This window comes from Erinaceus europaeus, chromosome X (assembly GCF_950295315.1).
Source record: "Erinaceus europaeus chromosome X, mEriEur2.1, whole genome shotgun sequence".
Classification (NCBI taxonomy): Eukaryota; Metazoa; Chordata; class Mammalia; order Eulipotyphla; family Erinaceidae; genus Erinaceus; species Erinaceus europaeus.
In genome coordinates this window covers 89364471-89389104 of record NC_080185.1, presented here as the reverse complement: position 1 = coordinate 89389104, position 24634 = coordinate 89364471, and the positions used below count along the sequence as shown (strand labels likewise).

The 24634-nt window shown below is 46.6% G+C and overlaps 2 protein-coding genes across 6 annotated transcripts in view; both read right to left on the bottom strand.

Moving 5' to 3' along the window:
• Nucleotides 1–1480, bottom strand: part of KCND1 (potassium voltage-gated channel subfamily D member 1) — a 30626-nt gene extending 29146 nt beyond the window's left edge. The window contains exon 1 of the mRNA XM_060183625.1: nt 58–1480. The gene's annotated coding sequence lies outside the window, so the exon portion shown is untranslated. The remainder of the gene's footprint in view (nt 1–57) is intronic.
• A 1037-nt stretch (nt 1481–2517) lies between these two features.
• The window catches only part of GRIPAP1 (GRIP1 associated protein 1), a 57896-nt gene continuing 35779 nt past the window's right edge, over nt 2518–24634 (bottom strand). For 4 of the 5 annotated variants that reach the window (XM_007529412.3, XM_016190963.2, XM_060183622.1 and 1 more), the window contains 5 exons: nt 15238–15368; nt 8847–8969; nt 8597–8690; nt 7799–7953; nt 2518–3097 (listed from right to left, as the gene is read on the bottom strand). In XM_007529412.3, coding sequence (XP_007529474.1) covers nt 3005–3097; nt 7799–7953; nt 8597–8690; nt 8847–8969; nt 15238–15368 — 596 coding nt within the window. In that variant the 3' untranslated portion in view covers nt 2518–3004. The remainder of the gene's footprint in view (nt 3098–7798; nt 7954–8596; nt 8691–8846; nt 8970–15237; nt 15369–24634) is intronic. The other variant, XM_060183623.1, reaches the window with a different exon arrangement.

Below are 24634 nucleotides of genomic sequence, written 5' to 3'. Positions count from 1 at the left end.
AGGACAAGGACAGAGCTGTTGGCAGCCCCCTCCCTCTCCCCAAGGGACCGTCCTCACCTGGGTCCCCGTTGCAGCCGCGGTGGGGCTGGGGGTACCGAACACCAGAGCTCCTGCCCCCCTCTGCAGAGATGCTTGAGTTCTCCTCCTCCTCCTCTCTCCCCGCCCCTTGGAGCTTGCTGGGAGATGGAGAGAGAGAGAGAGAGAGAGACGTCGCGCGGGGAGGGGCCTCGTGGCTCCCGGAGCCCCCTCCCCTAGGACAGCTGGAGGGGGACCCTGGGGAGACTCCACCCCCTACAAAGCTGGTTGGGCCTCAGTAGCGTCATCTGGAAAATGGGGGTGGCAGGGAGCTCTGCCCAGGCTTTCCCCCACCTCCTCCCTGGACTCCTCTGGCCTGCCCAGCTCCTACCCCTCCTTTCCCCCAAGGGGCCCCCACCCCCATCTGTCTGAATCAGCAGCACTTAGCAGAGCTGATCGATGGGGAGGCGGCTCGTAATGGCCCCAGTAATGGCCCCACAGTGGAGTGCCACAGAGAATGATGCAGCTCTTGTGTCCCCTTCCTGCCTGAGCAACCCCCTCTGCCCCGGCTAGAAAAGTGTGTGGTTGGGTTGGGGGTAGGGGCCATTTCTCGAGATGTCCAGACTCCCCCAATGCTGTCTCCAGAGGAAGGGACATGAGTTAGAGACCATCAGCTCTAACCGAGCCTGTGGGACTGGAGTGCCAACCTATGGGTGATGGTGGGGGTGTGGTGACGGGGACAGTCTAGATCCCAACCCTATACCAGACAGACCCTGGGTGACAGGACTGGACCATTGGGTACACTACTTCCCGAGTGTGTGTGGGAGGGGGATTCCACCCCAGCTTGGCCACTGATTTGCTGTGTCCTTGAGCAGTTGTCTTGTGGAGCTGGTATTGTCATTGGGAACATTCAAAAGGACGATGTATGTGTGTATGGGGGGGGGGGGGTGGTGGTGACACAGGGCAAGGCACACAGAAGGGCCTTGCATATGTGGCCACAGAGAAACTGCTGGAGGGCCCACTGCAGCCTTTCGGTGGTTTTACTCATCTATGGAATCCTCTATTTGCTCACTCATCACACTCCTGATTTATCCATTTCCCGGTCCCTCCACCCACCTGCCACCTCCCTCTCCATCCATTCTCCTGCCCACATAACCCATTCCTCTACCCACCCATCTGGCCATTTAGTCACTATGCCACCCGCTGCATCACCGGTTCACTCCAACCACCTTAAAATTCAGCACCCCGGCCGTCTCCATGGCCACCCTAACTTGTCACCTGTGTCCTTTTTAAAAAATTATTTGCCTCCAGGGTTATTGCTGGGGCTCGTTGCCTGCACCACAAATGCACTGCTCCTGGAGGCTATTTTTTCCCCCTTTTGTTCTCTGGTTGTTTTATCGTTGTCGTGGTTATTACTATTGTTATTGATGTCGTTGTTGTTGGATAGGACAGAGAGAAATCGAGAGAGGAGGGGAAGACAGAGAGGGGGAGAGAAACACACCTACAGACCTGCTTCACTGCTTGTGAAGCGACTCCTCTGCAGGTGGGGAGTCAGGGGTTTGAACTGGGGTCCTTACGCCGGTCCTTGCACTTCGCGCCATGTACACTTAACCCACTTCACTACTGCCCGACCCCCCTTAAATTATTTATTGGATAGAGACTGCCAAAAATCAAAAGAGAAGGGAGTGACAGAGAGGAAGACAGACACCTGCAACACTGTTTCACCACTTGCAAAGCTTTGCCTCTGTACGTGGGGAGTGAAAGTTGGAACGCAGGTCCTTGTGCCTTGTAACATGTGGGCTCAACCAGGTGTGCTACCACCTGGCCCCTCACCTGTGCCCCCCTCCCGTGTGCATGCCTTCCCCATCTCCATTCGGCTGCCCACTTACCAGCCCATTCATTCATTGTAGGTCACCACTTAGTCTTTCATTTGTTTTTTTCCTTTGCTTCCAGGGTTATCACTGGGGTTTGCTACTGCCCCTATGAATCCACTGCTCCTTGCGGCCATTTTCCCTCCATTTTATTCAACAGGACAGAGAGAAATTGAGAGAAGGAGGAGATAGAGATGGAGAGAGAAAGATAGCTACCTGCAGATCTGCTTCGTCACTTGTGAAGCATCCCTTCTGCAGGTAGAGAGTGAGGGGCTCAAACCCAGATCCTTGTACAGGTCCTTGTCCTTGAGTTTAGTACTATGTGTACTTAACCAGGTGCACCACCAGCCGGCCCCTGGCCTTCTACTTCTTAATCTCCACAGTCCACTTTCCCCCCCATTTCCTTCTTCCACCTGCCCACCCCTGTCCACCCATCGCCACTGGCATTTGCCCCCAAGAAATCAACTGCATGTAAAGTAAGGGCTGCTCAACAGTGATGGTAAGAGGCCAGGGAGAAGAAGCCAGTGGCATCTGGGTACCATCCCCTGCCTGCCCCATTCCAGCGGTGTGACCTCCACGCCCTGCCCTCAGCACCTCCCAGTTGGTTGGAAAGAATGACAGTAGACAATCAGTGGGTAGGCCATTCTGGCCAGATGGTATTTGGGCTGCACAGCCTTTACACGTACAGGCACATATTGTCAGGATGCCGAATGTGGACTGCACCCCACCCGACCTCCCCGGAGCACAAATGCAGAGTAGCCAGGTTTGCAGACATAAATTAAAAAATAAAATACAATTAAAAAAGGGGGGGGGGAGAGTGATGATCTCTGGGACGGAGAACTCATGCAGAGATGAGGCGAGGTCACCCCCTGGGTGCCTGGAGTCAAGGGGGAGGAGGAGGAGGAGAAGGCCCTGCCTCTCCCCACAGGGAACCCAGTACCCAGGAGCCTCTGTCAAAAGACAGGGTCGTTTACAGAAGTTGTTGGGCCTCCAACCCTTTTAATGTTCTCTCTCTCGACCTATTAGATGTTGGTGTTGGCCCCATTTCCCCACCATGGCCCAAGGGAATGGTGTCCTGGGGGTGGGCAAGGGGAGGTGGGGGGGTAGGTGGAGGGTCTTTAGCTGGTTTCTCCCGGCTCGAGGTCTGGATCTGTGGACCCCACACACTCCTTGCTGAGCCGTACAATCTCCTGTGACAGAACTTCTATGTCCTAAGAGACAAAAAAAAAAGAGAAAGAAAGAAAAGAGAGAGACAGCCAGCAGGGATAAGAGGAGGTGGCAGGGGGAAAGCTTCCCCCACCCCCTGCCAAGCCTGGGGAGATCTTTCAACCCTCAGAACCAGGGTCTGACTACATCCAGAATAGAATGGGAAGGTGTTTAAGGTGTTTGGAGAAGCTGGCAGAGCCCTAAATGTGTGGCAGGGGCGGGCCCCCCAGAGCCCAGGGTATGACCTCAGGGAGTAGACCATCTATACGTAGGCATGCCCTCATGCCACCACCTTTTCCTTCTTTCTTTCTAGAATTTATCTGTTCATGGGAAAGATAAGCAGAGAGAGAGAAAAAAAAACCAGACACCACTCTGGTACATGTGCAGCCGGGGATTGAACTCAGGACCTCATGCTTGAGAGTCCAATAATTTATGTACTGCGCCACCTCCTGGACCACACCTCACCACCTTTTCTACTCAGCTGCGAGCTCCTGCTCAGAAGCAGGGCCTGGGTCTGCTTTTTCAAAAAAAAAAAAATTTTTTTTTTATTCCTTCAGTATTCTGTATTTATTTTTGGATAAAGACAGAGAAATTGAGAAGGAAGGGGGGAGATAGGGAGAGAGAGACAGACACTGGGAGCACTGCTTCACTGCTCCATGAACCTTCCACCCACCCCCAACCCCCCCGACCCCCGTAACTGGGAAGCAGGGGCTTAAACTGGTGTTCTTTGGAGCTGGTGTGTGTGTGTGTGTGTGTGTGTGTGTGTGTGTACTCTAGCAGATGTGCCACCACTGAACCTGGGTGTGCTTTCTGACTTCCCTGAGGGGGACAGTATTGGGGGTGACAGAACAGGCATCTAGACATGTGAGTAGACACACAGCTCATGGAGGGAAAAGCGGTGGCTAGAAAAGACTGGTAAAAGAGGAGTGTTTCAAGGACCGGCATAAAGATCCCGGTTCGAACCCCGGCTCCCCACCTGCAGGGGAGTCCCTTCACAGGCGGTGAAGCAGGTCTGCAGGTGTCTATCTTTCTCTCCTCCTCTCTGTCTTCCCCTCCTCTCTCCATTTCTCTCTGTCCTATCCAACAACGACAACAATAATAACTACAACAATAAAACAACAAGGGCAACAAAAGGGAATAAATAAATAAAATAAATATTAAAAAAAAAAGAAAATCTAAAAAAAAAAAAAAAAGAGGAGTGTTTGAGGCCCGGGAGGCAGCACATGTCCCGAGTTCAATGCTCAGCATAACATATCCCGGAGTAATGTTCTCATTCTCATTAATAAATAAATAGGGGGCTGGGCAGTGGCACACCCTGTTAAAAGCACATAGTGCTACATAAAAGGAGCTGCACAAGGATCCAGGTTCAAGCCCCCGCTCCCCACTTGCAGTGGGGATGCTTCACAAGCAGTAAAGCAGGTCTGCCGGTGTCTATTTTTCCCCATATCTCCCCTTACCCTCTCAATTTCTCTCTTATTGAATAAAAAAATAAATAATAATAAAAGGTTGCCAGGAGCAGTGGATTCATAATGCAGGTACTAAGCCCCAGCAATAACTCTGGGGGCAAAATACAAATATGTAAATAAATAAATAAATAAATAAAAAATATTTATTCCCCTTTGTTGCCCTTGCTTTATTGTTCTAGTTATTATTATTGATGTTGTTGTTACTGGATAGGACAGAGAGAAATGGAGAGAGGAGGGGAAGACAGAGAGGGGGAGAGAAAGAGACACCTGCAGACCTGCTTCACCGCTTATGAAGCGACTCCCCTGCAGGTGGGGAGCTGGGGGTTCGAACTGGGATCCTCACGCCGGTCCTTGCGTTTTGTGCCACGTGTGCTTAACCCACCTTGCCACAGCCCGACTCCCAAATAAATAATTTTTGAAGGAGCCGCATAGGAGGTTGCACAGGGGGATAAGGCATTAGTCTCTTAGATATGAGGTCCTCAGTGCCATCTCTGACATTGCAGATGACAGAGTGATGCTTTGGTCTCTTTTTCTCCCTCTGATTAAGATTTTAAATAGTTTAAAATATCTGATTTTATTTTAATGAGAGATACAAAGAGAAAGATACAGAAAGACTAGGTGGGGGGCTGGGTGATAGTTCACTAGGGTAAACACAGCTACTGCAGAGCGCAAGACCAGCGCAAGGATCCCAGTTTGAGCCCTTGGCGCCCCACCTGCAGGGAGGGGGGTCACTTCGCAAACAGTGAAGCAGGACTGCAGGTGTCTCTCTTATCTTTCTCTCCCCGTCTCTGTCTTCCCCTCTCTCAGTTTCTCTCTGTCCTATCCAACAGCAGCAACAACAACAATAGTGGAAAAAAGATGGTTGCCAGGAGTAGTGGATTTGTAGTGCAGGCACGAGCACCAGCAATAACCCAGGAGGAAATAAAATAAAATTATTTAAAACAGAAATAATAGGGAGTCGGGCATTAGCACAGTGGGTCAAGCGCAGTTGGTGCAAAGCAGTAAAGCAGGTCTGCAGGTGCCTATCTTTCTCTCCCCTTCTCTGTCTTCCCCTCCTCTCTCCATTTCTCTCTGTCCTATACAACAATGATGACATCAATAACAATAACAGTAATAACTACAACCATAAAACAACAAAGGCAACAAAAGGGAATAAATAAATAAATAAGTAAATAAAATATTTTAAAACAAGAAAGAAATACTAGGGTGGGGGAGATAGCATTATGGTTATAGAAACAGAATGAGGCTCCAAAGTCCCAGGTTCAATCCCCCATTCCACCATAAGCCAGAGTTAAGCAGTGCTCTGGTTAAAAAGAAAAAAGAATATAATAAGAATAAGAATAAGAATAAGAATAAGAATAAGAATAAAAACAGAAAGACTAGAGCACTGCTCAGCTCTGGCATATAGTGGTGTTGGGAATTGAACCTGGGACCTTGGAGTCTTAGGCATAAGAGATATTTGCATGACCTGTTTGCTGTCTCCCCAATCCTATCTCTCTTATTAATAAATAAGTAAACAAGTGGTCTGGGAGGTGGCGCAGTGGCTAAGGCACTAGACTCTTAAACATGAGGTCAAGAGTTCAATCCCCGGCAGCACATGTACCAGAATGATGTCTGGTTCTTTCTCTCTCTCTCCTTTCTCATTAATAAATACATAAAATCTTAAAAAATAAATAAGTAAACACATAAATCCTTAAAAAGGGGCGGAGCAGCCCAAGAGGTTTCCAAGTGGAAAAGGCATTGGACTCTCAGATGTAAGGTCCTGAGTCTGATCTCCAGTATCACATATGCCAGAGTAATGCTCTTGTTCTCTCTCTCTCTCTCTCTCCCCTCCCACTTTCATTAATAACTATTTAAATCTTAAAAAGAAAATAGGGGAGTTGGGCGGTAGCACAGCGGATTAAGCACATGTGGTGCAAAGCTCAAGGACCGGTGAAAGGATCCCGGTTCGAGCCCCCGGCTCCCCACCTGTAGGGGAGTCGCTTCATAGGCAGTGAAGCAGGTCTGCAGGTGTCTGTCTTTCTCTCCCCCTCTCTGTCTTCCCCTCCTCTCTCCATCTCTCTCTGTTCTAGCCAACAACAACGACATTAATAACAACAATAACTACAACAATAAAACAACAAGGGCAACAAAAGGGAATAAATAATAAAATAAATAAATATTTTTTAAAAATAAAATAAAAAATAGGGACTGGGCGATAGCTCAGAGGGTTAAGCGCACATGGTGTGAAGTGCAAGGACCGGCATAAGGATCCCAGTTCGAGGCCCTGGCTCCCCACCTGCAGGGGAGTCGCTTCACAGGCAGTGAAGCAGGCCTGCAGGCATCTGTCTGTCTCTCTTCCTCTCTATCTCCCCCATCTCTCTCAATTTCTCTTTGTCTTTATCCAATAACAAATAAATAAATAATTACATTTAAAAAATTAAAAAATAGGGGCTGGGCGGTAGCTCAGAGGGTTAAACGCACATGGCGTGAAGTGCAAGGACCGGCAAAAGGATCCCGGTTCAAGCCCCTGGCTCCCCACCTGCAGGGGAGTCGCTTCACAAGCAGTGAAACAGGTCTGCAGGTGTCTTTCTTTCTCTCCCCCCTCTGTCTCCCCCTCCTCTCTCCATTTTTCTCTGTCCTATCCAACAACAATGACAGCAGCAACAACAACAACGATAAACAACAAGGGCTACAAAAGGGAAAAAAAATAGCCTCCAGGAACAGCGGATTACTAGTACAGGCACAGAGCCCCAGCAATAACCCTGGAGGCAAAGAAAGAAAAAGAAAAAGAAACAAACAAACGGGTAGTTGATGAGTTGGTAAGACAGCAGTAGCTGGGCCAGCTAACTATGCACCTGGTAGAACACACACATTACTATGCATGAAGAAAGTGGTTCAAGCCCCCAACTGCCAACTCCATGAGGGGACTTTACTAGTGGTGAAGTAGTGCTAGAGATTTATCTCTATAAGAGAGAGAGAGGGCAGTAGCTGATTGATTAGCTGGGTAAGGAGGCAGAAGGACAGAGTAGCAAGGGCTGACGGGAGAGTTGGGTGGTAGTGTGTATGAATGGATGCCAGGACAGAGCTAAGAGTGTAGACTAAATTGCCAGTGAGCACACTGGCTGGAGAGCGGGAAAGGAAAGTGTCAGGGGACAAGGTGGGTTATGGGAAGAGCAGCAGATGCCCCAGGGGTTGGGTGTGGCTAAGTGAGAGGCAGCTGGAGATGGATGGGCTCACTGACAGAGAAGCCACACTCGCCTTATGCAAATGCATATTCTTGGTGAGCTGCTCTTCCAGCATATTCTGCAGCTTCTTATTCATCTCCCGAAGGTTCTCGTCGCCGGGCTTCACTAGGTCTCGCAGGACGCTGCCCAGCCCACTGCGGTCCGTGTGGCCTGCCGCCACTGACACATCTGCAAGGGCCCAGGCTGAGAACCACCCCTGCCACAGAGCCGGAGGAGGGGAGAAGAGACATAGGAGAAACAGGAGAAACCCAGAGAGACAGAAAGGAGGGGCAGATGACAGAGAGGAGGGGCTCGGCTGCCGTGACCTCTGGCTGTCACAACCTGAAGCCAGGAAGTAAGTGGAAGACGCTAATAAACTCAAAGAGTGACAGCACGAGAAGCACCGAGCTCCAGGTAACTTTCAGTGCAGTTGGTCTCACTCTCATTAGTACAGAAAAAAGAAAAAAAAAAAAAAAGAGGTGTGTGTGTGTGAGAGAGGAGCCAAGGAAACAAAAACAGGGGGAGAGGGAGGAGAGGGGGAAGAGATAACGACTTCTAAAATGGCTAGGCAGTCAGAGAAGGGACATTTCCAGGGAGGGGTCAAGGTAGACAGTAAGGATGGGGATCCAAGGCAACGGGGTTGAAAGATAGAGACAGTGGGAGGAAAGAGAGGGAGAGAGGAAGGGGGAGAGAGGAACAGGAGGGAATGGAGAGTAGGGAGGGGATGGAAACACAGACCCCTCAGGGATCTGGACAGGTACTCAGTTGAGCATTAGGAAGAGAGGAGAGAAGCTGAGGCTCAGAGAGTCGGGAGCAGGGGAGGGGCACTGACCGATCCGGCTGTCCATGACGTAGGTCTCAATGATGGCGCTCTTGCGGCAGAGGTCTTCTGCCATGGAGGCGCTGCTCACCTCCAGATGCTTCACCTGCAGGATGGCCCAGCCCACCTCAGCCCCTGCAACTGCACGTGTGCCCCTGACAGGGGCCTGGCCCTGACACACACTTGTCTGCACACACCGCCCCTGTATCCTTATTTAGGGCATACCAACTAGGGGCAGATAGACAGAACAGACAGACAGCACCTTCTCTTCCAGCATCCACTTTTCCTGCTGCGTCTCTGCCAGGCGCTGAAAGAGGTCGGCCACTTCCTCATCTGATAGCTCTGTGGGTCTAGGGGGTTGGGCCTGAGGGCTGCCAGATAAGGACTGTGGGGGCGGGGGAGGGAGAAGAAGAGGGAGGTCAGCCCTCATACAGCACTGGCACCCCAGGTAGAAGCCAGGGACCAAGGGGCCTGGCTGTGGTACACTTGGTACAGTGCACATATTACCATGTGCAAGGAAGTGGGTTCAAGCCCCTGCTCCCCACATGCAGAGGGGAAGGTTCACGAGTGGTTAAGCAGGGCTGCGGGTGTCTCTCTCTGTGTGCTCAACCTGGTGTACCAATGCTCAGCCCTCTTTCTCTCCCTATCTCCCCCATCTCCTTTCAATGTTTTTTTCTCTGTCTCTATCTAAATATATATTTCCACCGGTAGTGGTGGTGGACTTATCATGCAGGCAACAAGTCCCAAACACTGGTGAGAATAAGAAGAAGAGTCGAGCTCCTGGCTCCCCACCTGCAGGGGAGTCGCTTCACAGGCGGTGAAGCAGGTCTGCAGGTGTCTCTCTTTCTCTCTCCCTCTCTTGTCTTCCCCTCCTCTCTCCATTTCTCTCTGTCCTATCCAACAATGACAGCATCAATATTAACTCCAATAATAAAACAAGGGCAACAAAAGGGAATAAATAAATACTAAAAAAAAATAAAAGAAGAAGAGGAGGAGGAAGTAGAGGAAGAAGACCCAATTTTCAACTGGTGGGACAACTAGGGAGAAGGAGAGAAAGGGGGAAGGGGAAGGGGAGGGAGAGGGAGAGAGAAACAAACTAAATGATACCACGAGGAAGCCAGCAGGAAAGAAAACCTAAAAGGTTAGATCAGGGGCCAGGTGGTGGTGCACCAGGTTAAGCACACACAGTACGAAGCACAAGGATCCCAGTTTGAGCCCCAGGTTCCCCACCTGCAGAGGGGTCACTTCACAAGTGGTGAAGCAGGTCTGCAGGTATCTATCTTTTTTGCCTTCTCTATCTTCCCCTTCTCTCTCAAGTTTTCTCTGTCCTATCCAATAAAATGAAAAGAAATGGCCTCCAGGAACAGTGGATTCCTAGTGCCAGCACCAAGCCCCCAGCGATAACCCTGGAGGCAAAAAAAAAAAAAAAAGTTGGACCAAATAATGACAACAAAAAGAGATGAGAGACTTTCTCTGCAAGTCAGGTCACCAAGGCTGGAAGGCTGGTCTTTTCTTTCCTTTTTTTTTTTTTTTTTTTGCCTCCAGGGTTATTACTGGGGCTGGGTGCCTGCACTATGAATCCACTGCTTTTGGATGCCATTTTCCCCATTTTTTGCTCTTGTTATTGGATATGACAGAAAAATTGAGAGAGCAGGGTAAGACAGACACCTGCAGACCTGCTTCACCGCCTGTGAAGTTACCCCCACCCTGCAGTTGGGAATCCAGGGGTTCGAACTGGAATCCTTATGCCAGCCCTTAGGTTTTGCTCCATGTGCGCTTAACCTGCTATGCTACCACCTGACCCCTAGGGACGGTCTCTTCTACAATTTGTATCAGGAAAAACAGGGGGCAGAGGGTAGATAGCATAATGGTTATGCAAACAGACTCTCATGCCTGAGGCTCCACAGTCCCAGTCTCAATCCCCCACATCACCATAAGCCAGAGCTGAGCAGTACTCTGGTAAAAAAAAAGAAAAACAGGGTTAAGTGCACATGGTGCAAAGCACAAGAATCAGCATAAGGATCCTGGTTCAAGTCCTCAGCTCCCCACCTGCAGGTGGGGGGTCACTTCACAAGCAGTGAAGCAGATCTGCAGGTGTCTAGCTTTCCCCATCTCTGTCTCCCCCTATTCATTTCTCTCTGTCCTATCCAACGACGACAACAATAATAACCACAATGAGGGCAACAAGAGGGAAAAATAGCCTCCAGGAGCAGTGGACTCATGGTGCAGGCACCGAGCCCCAGCGATCACCCTGGAGACAAAAAAAAAAAAAAAAAAAAAGACAGAAAAGAAAAAGAAAAACAGGAACTACCTCAGGTAAAAGAGCTAAAAGGGATATTTTAGTTATATTCCAAAGGGCCTGTGGCTATACTTTTTTTCCCCTGAGCCTGAAATCTGAAATGCAGGTGGATCCAAGTTATTGTCTGGGCTGGTGGAAGGACCAGAAAGCTGGATCAGGGAAGAGAGTAGCTCCCAGATATGGGAAAAGTGTATAGATATTGTTGACTGCAAAACCCATCAATTTGATGTGATCTGGGGCCCATATTCAGCTTAGGAGTGTATGTGACTTCTGCATCCCTGTAGATATGAGCTCACATTCTGTGGTCATGAATAGGAACATTCCAACCTGCCCCAATATCAGGACCCATCTTCCTCAGATGTAGCATAGAGTATGTTGTCCATCCTCCCTTCAGATTTGTTTGGCTTTGTATGTTAACGCTCTTTTCAGCCACCAGGTTCCAGATGCTAGCATGATGCCAACCAGACTTCCCTGGACAGACAACCCCACCAGTATGTCCTGGAGCTCCACTTTCCCAGAGACCCACCCTACTAGGGAAAGAGAGAGGCAGGCTGGGAGTATGGATCGACCAGTCAACGCCCATGTTCAGCAGGGAAGCAATTACAGAAGCCAGACCTTCCACCTTCTGCATCCCACAATGACCTTGGGTCCATACTCCCAGAGGGATAAAGAATAGGAAAGCTATCAGGGGTGGGGATGGGATACAGAGTTCTGGTGGTGGGAACTGTATGGAGTTGTACCCCTCTTATCCTATGGTTTTATCAATGTTCCCTTTTTATAAATAAAATAAAAAGAGCTGAAAGGGACATAAAGCAACTAAATGTAGCGAGACACACAACCAGGGAGGTGGTGCTGTGACTAGAGTGCTGGACTTTGAATTATGAGGTCCTGAGTTTGATCCCTGCCACTGCATGTGCTTAAGTGAAGGTCTGATTCACTTTCTCTCTCCTCTCCTTTCTCATGTTAATACAAACATCTTGAAAAAAACATCAATAGAGTTCAATATGTGCTTTAGTTGAATGCTGCTTTTCATAAAGACATCAATAAGGACCTCTGGGGGCCAACTAGACAAATTTAATTAAGGTGAAAGTATTGGGAGAGAGGAAAATTCACCAAACTGTGAGGGGAAGCTATTCAGTTGCATGAAAACTGGTTACTGGCAATCTCATTTAGGTTTGAATAAACAGAGTGCCAAGCTCAGGTCACAGAGCACAGGGCTTACATTCCTGAAGCCCCAGAGGCCTCTCTTCCCTGATCCCGCTTTCTAGTCCTTTTTCCAACTATGACACCATCTCCCCAGACAATAACTTGAGTCCACCTGTATATTAGCTGTCAGGCTCAGGCAAAAAATAGTAAAGTCATGGGCCCCTTGGAATATACCTAAAATAGTGGTCTGGAAGGTAGTTCAGTGGATAAACCATCGGAATATACCTAAAATAGACCTACTAGCTTTTTCCAAAATGGAGATCTCAAATCTTAATCTGTAATGTTCTTGTAGATGTTATCATGATGCCAACATGACTTTCCTAGGCAGACAACCCCACCAATGTGTCCTGGAGCCCTGCCCCACTAGGGCTGGGAGTATGGATTGATCTGCCAACCCCTATGTTCAGCAGGAAAGCAATTACAGAAGCCAAACCTTCCACCTTCTGCACCCTATAATGACCCTGGGTCCATACTCCCAGAGGGATAAAGAATAGGAAAGCTATTAAAGGAGGGGATGGGATAGGGAGTTCTGGTGGTTGGAACTGTGTGAAACTGTACTCCCTCTTATCCTATGGTCCTGTCAATATTTCCATTTTATAGGTAAAAAAATTAAAAAATACAATTAATGCTGGGCAGGAGTAGGTAGCATAGTGGTTATGCAAAGAGACTCTCCTGCCTGAGGCTCTAAAGTCCCAGGTTCAATCTCCCATAAGCCAGAGCTGATCAGTGCTCTGGTAATAATAATAATAATAATAATAAAGAATATTGTGTATAATATTACTATATCTCTTTTTTTCTCACTACTCCCATCACAAAATTCTGTGTCCCCATCCCCACCCCTGTAGATAACCACTATAGTTATCCCATAGTCTTAGATACAGGTTGACATTTTTAATAAATAATAATAATAAAATTAAAAAACAACAATTAAGGGGCCAGGTGGTGGTACACTTGGTTAAGCGCAGACATTACAGTGTGCAAGGACTCAGGTTCAAGCCCCTGGTCCCGACCTGCAGGGAGAAATCTTCACGAGTGGTGAAGTAGAGCTGCAGGTGTCTATTTCCTTCTTTATTTCCCCTCACCTCTCAATTTCTCTGTCTCTATCCAATAATAAATAAATAAATAAATTTCTAAAGACAGTTTTATTCGTAGTCCATGAGTATTTTTTAATATTTACTTATTTATTCCCTTTTGTTGCCTTTGTTGGATTTTTTTGTTGTTGTTTTTGCTCTTTTCTACATAAATTTTAAAGAAATCTTTGATGAAACAAATCCAGTTACAAAGAAGACTAAGGCAAGTATAAACTTATGGGACTACATCAAATTAAAAAGCTTCTGCACAGCAAAAGAAACCGATATCCAAAAAAAAAAAAAAAAAAGACCTCTCACAGAATGAGAGATCTTTACATGTCATACATCAGACAAGAGTTTAGTAACCAAACTATATAAAGAGCTTGCCAAATTCAATGAAAAGAAAACAAATAACCCCATCTAAAAATGGGGAGAGGACATGGACAGAACATTCACCACAGAAGAGATCCAAAAGGCTGAGAAACACATGAAAAAATGCTGCAAGTCTTTGATTGTCAGAGAAATGCAAATGAAGACAACAATGAGATACCACTTCACTCCTGTGAGAATGTCATACATCAGAAAAGTTAGCAGCAACAAATGCTGAAGAGGTTGTGGGGTCAAAGGAACCCTCCTGCACTGCTGGTGGGAATGTCAATTGGTCCAGCCTCTGTGGAGAACAGTCTGGAGAACTCTCAGAAGCTTAGAAATGGACCTCCCCTATGATCCTGCAATTCCTCTCCTGGGGATATATCGTAAGAAACCCAACACACCCATCCGAAAAGATCTGTGTATACCTATGTTCATAGCTGCACAATTTGTAATAGCCAAAACCTGGAAACAACCCAGGTGTCCAACAACAGGTGAGTGGCTGAGCAAGTTGTGGTCTATATACACAATGGAATACTACTCAGCTATTAAAAATAGTGATTTCAGTAGTGGGGTGGTAGCACAGTGAACTGAGCGCACGTGGCGCAAAGCGCAAGGACCAGCATAAGAATCCCAGTTCGAGCCCCCAGCTCTCCACCTGCTGGGGAGTCGCTTCACAGGCGGTGAAGCAGGTCTGCAGGTGTCTATCTTTCTCTCCCCTCTCTGTCTTCCCGTCCTCTCTCCATTTCTCTCTGTCCTATCTAACAATGATGACAACAATAATAACTACAGCAACAATAAAAACAACAAGGGCAACAAAAGAGAAAATAAATAAAATTAAAAAATAACTACAACAATAATAACTACAACAATAAAACAACAAAAGGGAATAAATAAATAAATATTTTAAAAGGTTTCATTTACTTATTTTATTTATTTATTCCTTTTTGCTGCCCTAGTTTTTTATTGTTGTAGTTATTGTTGTTATTGATGTCATTGTGGGATAGGACAGAGAGAAATGGAGAGAGGAGGGGAAGACAGAGAGGGGGAGAGAAAGACAGACACCTGCAGACCTGCTTCACTGCTTGTGAAGCGAATCCCCTGCAGGTGGGAAGCCGGGGGCTTGAACCAGGATCCTTACACCGGTCCCTGGGCTTTGCACCACCTGCGCTTAACCTGCTGCGCTACCGCCCGACTCCCTCATTTACTTATTTTAATGGGAGGGAGAGGGAGAGGGAGAGGGAGAGGGAGAGGGAGAGGGAGAGGGAGAGGGAGAGGGAGAGGGAGAGGGAGAGGGAGAGGGAGAGGGAGAGGGAGAGGGAGAGGGAGAGGGAGAGGGAGAGGGAGAGAGACCAACCATAGTACTGCTCAACTCTGGCTTCTGGCAGTGCTGAGGATTGAACCTGGAACCTCAGAGCCTCAGGTATGAAAATCATTTGCATAATCATTATGTATGCTGTCTCCCCAGCCCAATAAATGCATTAAAAAAAGAAGAAGACCAAAGAGAATAGTTTTCCCAACCCTTATTTAAGCAATCTGAATCCAGGTTGGTGAGTTTGGGGGAGATACTGGTTAAAAAAAACAAAACAAAACAAAACAAACATGGAGACTGGGTTTAGAGTAACAGATGGTCTCAAGGGAAGGGAGAAAAGGATCCCAAAGATTGTGGTAGGAGGAGCAGGGGCTGTGGACGCTTCCATGCCTCTTACCCGGGCTGGAACAGATGAGCTCTCCTTCTCTCGCAAGATCTCTCGGTAGCTGAAGGAGGACACACTACTGCTGTCCCCAGTCTGGGTCCGGCTCGGTGAATTCATCTCTGAAAAAACTAATTCTTCAAGGCCTAGGCAGAGAGGGAAGTGAAGTTAGTCCTCCAGGTACCTGGGACAGCGACTTGCAGGAAGGGGCAGGAGTAGATATGGTAGAGAGAAGCAGGTAGGCACTTCAGCACCGGGAGAGGTAGCAGACAGAAACACAAAAGGTATGGGGGGGGTGTCAGGCGGTGGTGCATCTGGTAGAGCACACACATGAGCATGCTCAAAGGCTCAGGTTCAAATCCCTCCCACCCTGATCCCTGCCTGCAGGTGGGAAGCTTCGCAAGCTGCGAAGCAGGTCTGCAGTTATCTTTTTTCTCTCCCTCTCTGTCTTTCCCTCCCTTCTCAATTTCTCTTTATCCTATCAAGTAAAATAGAAGGAAAAATAAAATAAAGGGAAACAGTGGCCAGTATGAGCGGAGGAGTCATCGTGCCTACACAGAGCACCAGTGATAACCCTGGTAGCAAAAAAAGAAAAAAAAAAAAAGCCAAGTGAACACACATGGCATAGAGGGGTGAACATACTCAGACTATGGGTAAAGAGACAGACAGCCAGAAAGATAAGAAGGCACAGCGGGAAACAAGGGCAACAAAAGGGAATAAATAAATAAAATAAATATTTTTAAAAAAATCAAAAAAAAGAAGGCACAGGGGGCATGCCCACATACAGAGATAGAAAACCCTAGAGACGGGATCAGGAGGTAGCGCAGCGGGTTAAGTGCACATGATGCAAAGTGCAAGGACCAGCCTAAGGATCCCGGTTCAAGCCCCTGGGTCCCCACCTGCGGGGGGGGGGGGGAGGGGGTTGCTCCATGAATGGTGAAGCAGGTCTGCAGATGTCTATCTTTCTCTCCCCCTCTCTGTCTTCCCCTCCTCTCTCCATTTTTCTCTGTCCTGTACAACAACAATGACATCAATAACAACAATAATAACCACAATGATAAAATAACAAAGGCAACAAAAGGGGGAAAAATAGCCTCCAGGAGCAATGTATTTGTAGTGCAGGCACCAAGCCCCAGCAATAACGCTGGAGGCAAAAAAGAAAAGAAAAAGAGAAAAGAAAGGGAAGAGAAAGAAAAATAGCAACAGGGAAGATAGCATAAAGGTTTTGCAAACATACTCTCATGTTCAAGGCTCCAGCTATAACCCTGGAGGCAAAAATAAGAAGAAAGAAAGAAAGAAAGAAAGAAAGAAAGAAAGAAAGAAAGAAAGAAAGAAAGAGGGAGTCAGGTGGTAGCGCAGCGGGTTAAGCGCACGTGGCGTAAAGTGCAAGGACTGGCGTAGGGATCCCAGTTGGAGCCAAAAATTACTAAAGTCATGGGCCCCTTAGAATACAAGTAAAGTAGAATTTGTAGCTTTTATTTTACCCCAAGAACCCTAGTCTCATCCATTCTATTCCTAATTTTTGGTTCCTATTTATTAAATATTGTCCCCTGCTTTGTATTTTACCATCTTTCAGACATCAAGTTGCAGATGCTACTATGACTCTATCCTGACCTCTCTGAGCAGATGACCTCACCAATGTGCCCTGGAACCTCATCTTTCCAGAGCCCCACCCAACTAGGGAAAGATAGAAACAGGCTGGGAGTACAGCTTGACGTATCAATGCCCATGTCCAGTGGCAACACAATTACAGAAGCCAGAAAACCCACCATCTGCACCCCACAGAGAATTTTGGTCTACACATTCAGAGGGAAAGAAATATTAGGGTAAGATGACCAGAGGGCTCTGAACTCCAATTCTATCAAGACCCAGAGAAAGAAAAGAAAAAAGAGGGAGTCAGGCGGTAGTGCAGCAGGTTAAGCACATCTGGCGCAAAGCACAAGGACCGGCATAATGATCCTGGTTCAAGCCCCCGGCTCCCTACCTGCAAGGGGGGGGGGTCACTTCACAATCAGTGAAGCAGGTCTACAGGTATCTATCTTTCTCTCCCCCTCTGCCTCCCCTCCTCTCTTGATTTCTCTCTGTCCTGTTCAACAACAATGACAGAAACAACAACAATAACAACAACAATGATAAACAAGGGCAACAAAAGGGAAAAATATAGCCTTCAGGAGCAGTGGATTTGTAGTGTAGGCACTGAGTCCCAGCAATATCCCTGGAGCCCCCCCCCAAAAAAAAAAAGAAAGAAAAGAAAGAATAGTCAAACCACATCTGTGACTTTGGGAGAACCACTGCAGTTTCTAGTGGAGGGAATGTGGACACAGGACTCTGGTGGCGGGAACAGTGTGGAATTACATCCGTCATCGCATGATTTTTAAATCAGTACTAAATCACCAATAAAAATAGAGCATAATCACAAAAATAAAGTAAAATAAAAGAAATTAATAACTATTTAAAAACAAAATGGGGGGCCGGTGGTGGTGCACCTGGTTGAGCGCACATGTTACAATGCGCAAGGACCCAGGTTCAAGTCCCCGGTCCCCACCTGTAGGGGGAAAGTTTCACGAGTGGTGAATCAGTGCTGCAGGTGTCTCTCTGGCTCTCTTCCTCTCTATCCAACCCTCCCCTCTTGATTTCTGGTTGTCTCGATCTAATAAATAAATAAATAAATAAATATAATAATATTTGTTTTAAAAAAATGGCCACCAAGGTCAATGGACCTGGAAGAAAGCTCAGTGCGTAGAGCACATACTTTGCCATGTATGAGACTCAGGGTTTGATCTCCAACTCTAAATGAGAGCGCCAGGGACAGCACCACAGGCACCCTATGGATGAAAGAGTGAGTGGTACTTTCTTTCTACCTTTTTAATATTTATGTATTCCCTTTTGTTGCCCCTGTTGTTTTATTGTTGTAGTTATTATTGTTGTTGTTGTTGTTATTGATGTCGTCGTTGTTGGATAGGACAGAGAGAAATGGAGAGAGGAAAGGAAGACGGGGGGAGAAAGAGAGACACCTGCAGACCTGTTTCACCGCCTGTGAAGCGACTCCCCTGCAGGTGGGGAGCCGGGGGCTCGAACCAAGATACTTACGCCAGTCCTTGTGCTTTGCGCCACCTGCGCTTAACCCGCTGCGCTACCACCAACTCCCGAGTGGTACTTTCATTCTGTCTCCCTCTCTGTCTCCTGACCACTCTCCTCCCTTTAAAAACATAGAATGAAAATTGGGCTTCTGAGAGCTGGGGAGATAGCAGATGGTTCTGTAAAAGACTCTCATGCCTGAGGCTCTGAAGTCCCAGGTTCTATCCCCACTACCACCATAGGCCAGAGCTGAGTGATGCTCTGCGAACAAACAAACTGGGCTAGTGAGGCAGCTTACTAGTGCTGCACATGAGGGAGGCTCTGAGTATATCCTGAACACTACATAGAAAAATCAAATAAGTGGTCTGGGAGGTGGCGTAGTGGATAAAGCGTTGGATTCTCAAGCATGAGGTTCTGAGTTCACTCCCCGGCAGCACATGTATCAGGATGATGTCTGGTTCTTTCTCTCTCTTTCTCCTTCTATCTTCCTGAAAAATAAATAAAATCTTTGTAAAAAAAAAAAAAGAAAGAAAGAAAGAAAAGAAAAAGAAAAAGAAAAAGAAAAATCAGATAAGCACAAAGCGCAAGGACTGGCGTGAGGATCCCGGTTCGAGTCCCCGGCTCCCCACCTACAAGGGAGTCGCTTCACAAGCAGTGAAGCAGGTCTGCAGGTGTCTATCTTTCTCTCCCCCTCTCTGTCTTCCCCCTCCTCTCTCCATTTTTCTTGTCCTATCCAACAATGACGACAACAGTAATAACTACAACAATAAAACAACAAAAGGGAATAAACAAACAAACAAATAAATATTTTTTAAAAAAGAAAAATCAAGGGAGTCAGATGATCTCATTAATAATGTACCATGGAACCCCACCTCTCCAGAGCCCTGTTCCACTAGGGAAAGATAGAAACAAGCTGGGATCATGGATCAACCTGCCAATGCCCATGTCCAGTGGAGAAGCAATTACAGAAGCCAGACCTTCCACTTTCTGCACCCTGTAATGCTCCTGGGTCCATATTCCCAGAGGGATAAAGACTAGGAGATCTTCCAATGGAGGGGATGGGATGTGGAACTCTGCCAGCACTACGAACCTATTTGTTCCTAGTGGGTTTTTTTTTTCAATTACATTCCATAAGACAGAAATTGAGAGAGGAGGGGGAGACAGAGAGGGAGAGAGACATACACCTGAAGACTTGCTTAACCACTTTATTAAAATTTTTTTGATATTTATTTATTTCCTTTTGTTGCCCTTGTTATTATTGTTATTATTGATGTCGTTGTTGTTGGACAGAACAGAAAGAAATGGAGAGAGGAGGGGAGGATAGAGAGGGGGAGAGAAAGAGATACACCTGCAGACCTGCTTCACCACCTGTGAAGTGACTCTCCTGCAGTTGGGGAACTGGGGGCTTGAACTGGGATCCTTACACCGGTCCTTCTGCTTTGTGCCACATGCGCTTAACCCGCTGTGCTACCGCCTGATTCCCGCTTAACCACTTTTGAAGTGTCCGTGCTGCTGGTGGAGACTGGAGGCTCAAACTCACGTCCTTGCACAGATCTTTGCACATATTACTATGGGCGCTTAACCAGGTGCATCATCGCCCGGCCCTCTGAAAATATTTAAGTTAATTAAAAATCCCTTATTACTACTACTCAAAGGAGAGACACAAGTATACCATGTAAATACATAACATAAATCAATAGAATATATATAAACACAAAATCATTTCTACCTAGTAGATATTTTACTTATTAAAATTATAGTGAAGGAGTCGGGGGGTAACACAGTGGGTTAAGTGTACGTGGCGTGAAGTGCAAGGACCGGCTTAAGGATCCAAGTTCAAGCCCCTGGCTCCCCACCTGCAGGGGAGTCGCTTCACAAGTGGTGAAGCAGGTCTGCAGGTGTCTGTCTTTCTCTCCCCCTCTCTGTCTTCCCCTCCTCTCTCCATTTCTCTCTGTCCTTTCCAACAACAATGACATCAATAACAATAATAACTACAACAATAAAACAATAAGGGCAACAAAAGGGAATAAATAAATAAATATAAAAAATTATAGTGAATTAGAACAGATGGACGGTGGGGGAGATAGTATAATGGTTAAGCAAAGAGACTTTCATGCCTGAGGCTTCAAGGTCTCAGGTTCAATTCCCCCACATCATCATAAGCCAGAGCTGAGCAGCGCTTGGGTAAAAAAAAAAAAAAAAAAGGAAGGAAGGAAGGAGATATAGACATATACTCAAAATTTACTACTTATCAAAAAAGTTAAAATTAAAGTAATGCTCATTTTACTATCTAAAAGCAACATTGTGGGACCGGATGGCTGTGCAACTGCTTAAGCTCAAGGATCCCAGTTCAAGCCCCCAGTCTCTACCCGCAGGGGAAATGCTTCACAAATGGTGAAGCAGTGCTACTGGTGTTTCTGTCTCTGTCTCTCCTCTCTCCCCCTTTCCACTCAATTTTGTTTTCTCTATCCAACAAATAAATAAATAAATAATTTAGTGCTGGGGTAGGGGAGACAGCATAATGGTTACGCAGAGACTCTCATGCTTGAGGCTACAAAGTCCCCAGGTTCAACTTCCCACACCACCATAAACCAGAGCTGAGCAGTGCTCTGGTAAAAAAAAAAAAAAAAAAGATGCTTTTAACGAATGTAATTAAATGTGAGCTAAATATGCGGAATAATTGAAAAAAATGAATGAAGGTAGAAACACTGCTGAAGGACTCTTTACTGGTAATATGAAAAGACTGGTAAGAAACCTTTAAATAGTGGTCCGGGAGGTGGCACAGTGGATAAAGCATTGGATTCTAAACCATGAGGTCCTGAGTTTGATCCCTGGCAGCACATGTACCAGCAGAGTGATGTCTGTTTTTTTCTCTCTTCCTATCTTTCTCATGAATAATTAATTAATTAATTAATTTTAAAAAGGGAAAACTTTAAATAAGAAATTAACGTATGTTATATAAGGGGCCAGATAGTGGTACACCTGGTTAAGCGCACAAATTCCATTGCATAAAGACCCAACTCTCTGATCCCCAACTACAGGGAGGAAGCTTTATAAGTGGTGAAGCAGTGCTGCTTCTCTCTCTCTCTCCCCCTCTATTTCCCCTTCCCCTCTCAACATATCTCTGTATCTATATAAAAATAACTTAAAATAATGAAAAAATGATTTTTAAAAATGAAATAAAGGAAAACCACTGCGCTTGGGCCTCTGACTTTGCAGCTAGTTCTGAGTGTCTGGGGGTGAGACTGATATGAAACCCCAAGGATTTCCCACAAGAGCTGAATGGCTGTGGGGTCACAAGGGAGCAAGTTCTCTAAGAGTCTGTGATAGCATGGGGCACTGACGCCTTCTGTATTCATGCAAATGTATTTATAGACCATTGCCTTGCTTAAAACCAAAGCCTGAGGCATCTCGAGTTTTTCATTTGCATCTTCTGCCTGAAGTGGCAGAGAGAACTATGTAATGAGAACACCACAGTGCTCCTCCCTTGTTTAACAGGGGAGATCCCAGAAAACACAGTGGGTCACCTAACAGGAATCCTGGGTGTGAGTGTGAGGGCCTGGGCCCTGGAAGGAATGGGTGGAAGAGGTTTAGAGAGAGCAGGTGAAAAAAGGAAAAAGAGTGGTCCGGGAGGTGGCACAGTAGAAAAGATGCTAGATTCTCAAGCATGAGATCCCGAGTTCAATCTCTGGCAGCATACGTACCAGAGTAATATCTGGTACTTTCTCTCTCTCCCCCTATCCCGCTAATAAACAAACAAACAAAATATTTTTTAAAAGAAACAGAAATGGAGTCGCGTGGTAGCACAGCGGGTTAAGCGCATGTGGCGCAAAGTGCAAGGACTGGTTTAAGGACCCCAGTTCGAGGCCCCAGCTCCCCACCTGCAGGGGAGTCTCTTCACAAGCAGTGAAGCAGGTCTGCAGGTGTCTATCTTTCTCTCCCCCTCTGTCTTTCCCTCCTCTCTCCATTTCTCTCTGTCCTATCCAACAACGAAGACAACAACAATAATAACTACAACAATAAAACAAGGGCAACAAAAAGGGAATAGATAAATAAATATTTAAAAAAAAAAAGGAAAAAAGAGATAGCAGGTGAGGGGTGTGTGGGCATGTGGAGGTGAGTGGGGAGACAAAATACACATAGCGAGAAGAGACTGTAGTAGAGAAAGAGACAGAAAGAAGCAAAAGAGTGTCTGGTGCTGGTAGGGGAGGTGATGCAGTGAGGAAAGTATTGTGCTCTTCAGTGTGAGGCACTGAGCTTGAGTCCCAGCAGCTCATGTGCCAGAGTGATGCTTTGGTTCTCTCTCTCCTCCTTTTCTCATTACTAAATGAATCTTTAATTATTTTTTATATTATCTTTATTTATTTATTGGATAGAGACAGCCAGAAATCGAGATGGGAGGGAAAGATGAGAGAGAGAGAGAAAGAGAGACACCTGCAGCCCTGCTTCACCACTCATGAAGCTTTTCCCCTGCAGGTGGGGACCAGGGGCTCGAACCAGGGTCCTTCTTGCACTGTAACATGTGCGCTCAACCAGGTGCGCCACCACCTGGCCCCATGAATGTTTATTTTTATTTATTTATTTTTAATATTTTATTTATCAAAAGGAAATAGACAAAACCATAGGATAAGAGGGGTACAACTTTGCACAATTCCCACCACCAGACCTCCGTATCCCCTCCCCTCCCCTGATAGCTTTCCTATTCTTTATCTCTCTGGGAGCATGGACCCAAGATCATTGTGGGATGCAGAAGGTGGAAGGTCTGGCTTCTGTCATTGCTTTCCCACTGCACATGGGCGTTGGCAGGTCGATCCACACTCCCAGCCTGTCCCTTTCCCTAGTGGGGCGGGGTTCTGGGGAAGCGGGGCTCCAAGGCACATTGTTGGGGTTCTTTCTCTCTCTGCCTATCTTTCTCATAAATAAATAAATCCTTAAGAAAAAGAAAGTCTTTAAAAAAACTTAGAATAAATAAAACTTAAAGGGGAAAAAACGAAAGCAGGGAGAGAAAAGGCAGATAGCAATGACATGATGAGACTGAGAAGGACAAAAACAGAGATACAGTGACAAGGTGGGACATAGTAAGTGATAATGGAGAGAGGGGCCAGGTGGTGGTGTACCTGGTTGAGCACACATGTTACTGGGAATCAAGACCCCAGTTTGCTCTCCACCTGCCAGGGAAAGTTTCACTAATTGTAAAGCAGTGCTGCAGGTGTCTCTATTTATCTTTCTTGCTCTATCTCCTTTTCCCCTCTCAAATTCTCTCTGTAGCATGAAATGAATTCATTAAAAAAGAGATAAAGGGGAGCCAGGCGATGGTGCGCCTGGTTAAGTGCTCACGCTACAGCGTACAAGGACCCAGGTTCAAGCTCCTGGTCCCCACCTACAGGGGGGAAGCTTCACAAGTGGTGAAGCAGGTGAAGCAGAGACACCTACAGCTGTCTCTCTCTCTCTTTCCTTCTCTCTATCTCTCCCTCCCCTCTCAATTTCTCTATCCAATAATAAAAATAAAGAAATTGTAAAAAGAGAGAGAGAGAAAGATAATGGGGGGGCCTGGAGGTGGTGCACTGGGTTAAGTATACATAGTATGAAGCCTAAGGACCTGCACAAGGATCCTGGTTCGAGCCCCAGCTCCCCACCTGCAGGGAGTCATGTCATAAGTGGTGCAGCAGATCTGTAGTTGTCTTTCTTTTTTTTAATTTTAAAAAAATATTTACTTATTTATTCCCTTTTGTTGCCCTTGTTATTTTATTGTTGTAGTTATTGTTGTCGTCATTGTTGGATAAGACAGAGAGAAATAGAGAGAGGAGGGGAGGATAGAGAGGGGGAGAGAAAGACAGACGCCTGTAGACCTGCTTCACCGCCTGTGAAGCGACTCCCCTGCAGGTGGGGAGCCGGGTGCATGAACCAGGATCCTTATGCCGGTCCTTGCACTTTGCGCCACCTGCGCTTAACCCGCTGCGCTACTGCCGGACTCCCTGTAGTTGTCTTTCTGTCTCTCCTTCTCTATTTCCTCTGCCTCTCAATTTCTCTCTGTCCTATCCAATAAAATGGGGAAAAATGTCCACCAGGAGCAGTGGATTCATAGTGCCGGCATCAACCCTGGAGGCAACTAAATAAATACATAAAATAAAATAAATAAAATAAAGTAAAAAGAGCTAATGTAGATATAGAAAGGAACGGTAGAGAGAAATACAGAGAAAATGTACAAGTCCACCTTCAAGAGGCCTGAGAGCCTCAGGAGAACCCAGGGGAGCGAGCGAGGGAGGGAGGAGAGGCAGCTCTGGTCATGCAGCCCAGCCCCGTCCCTACCCCACGCCTATGACACTTTCCTGCC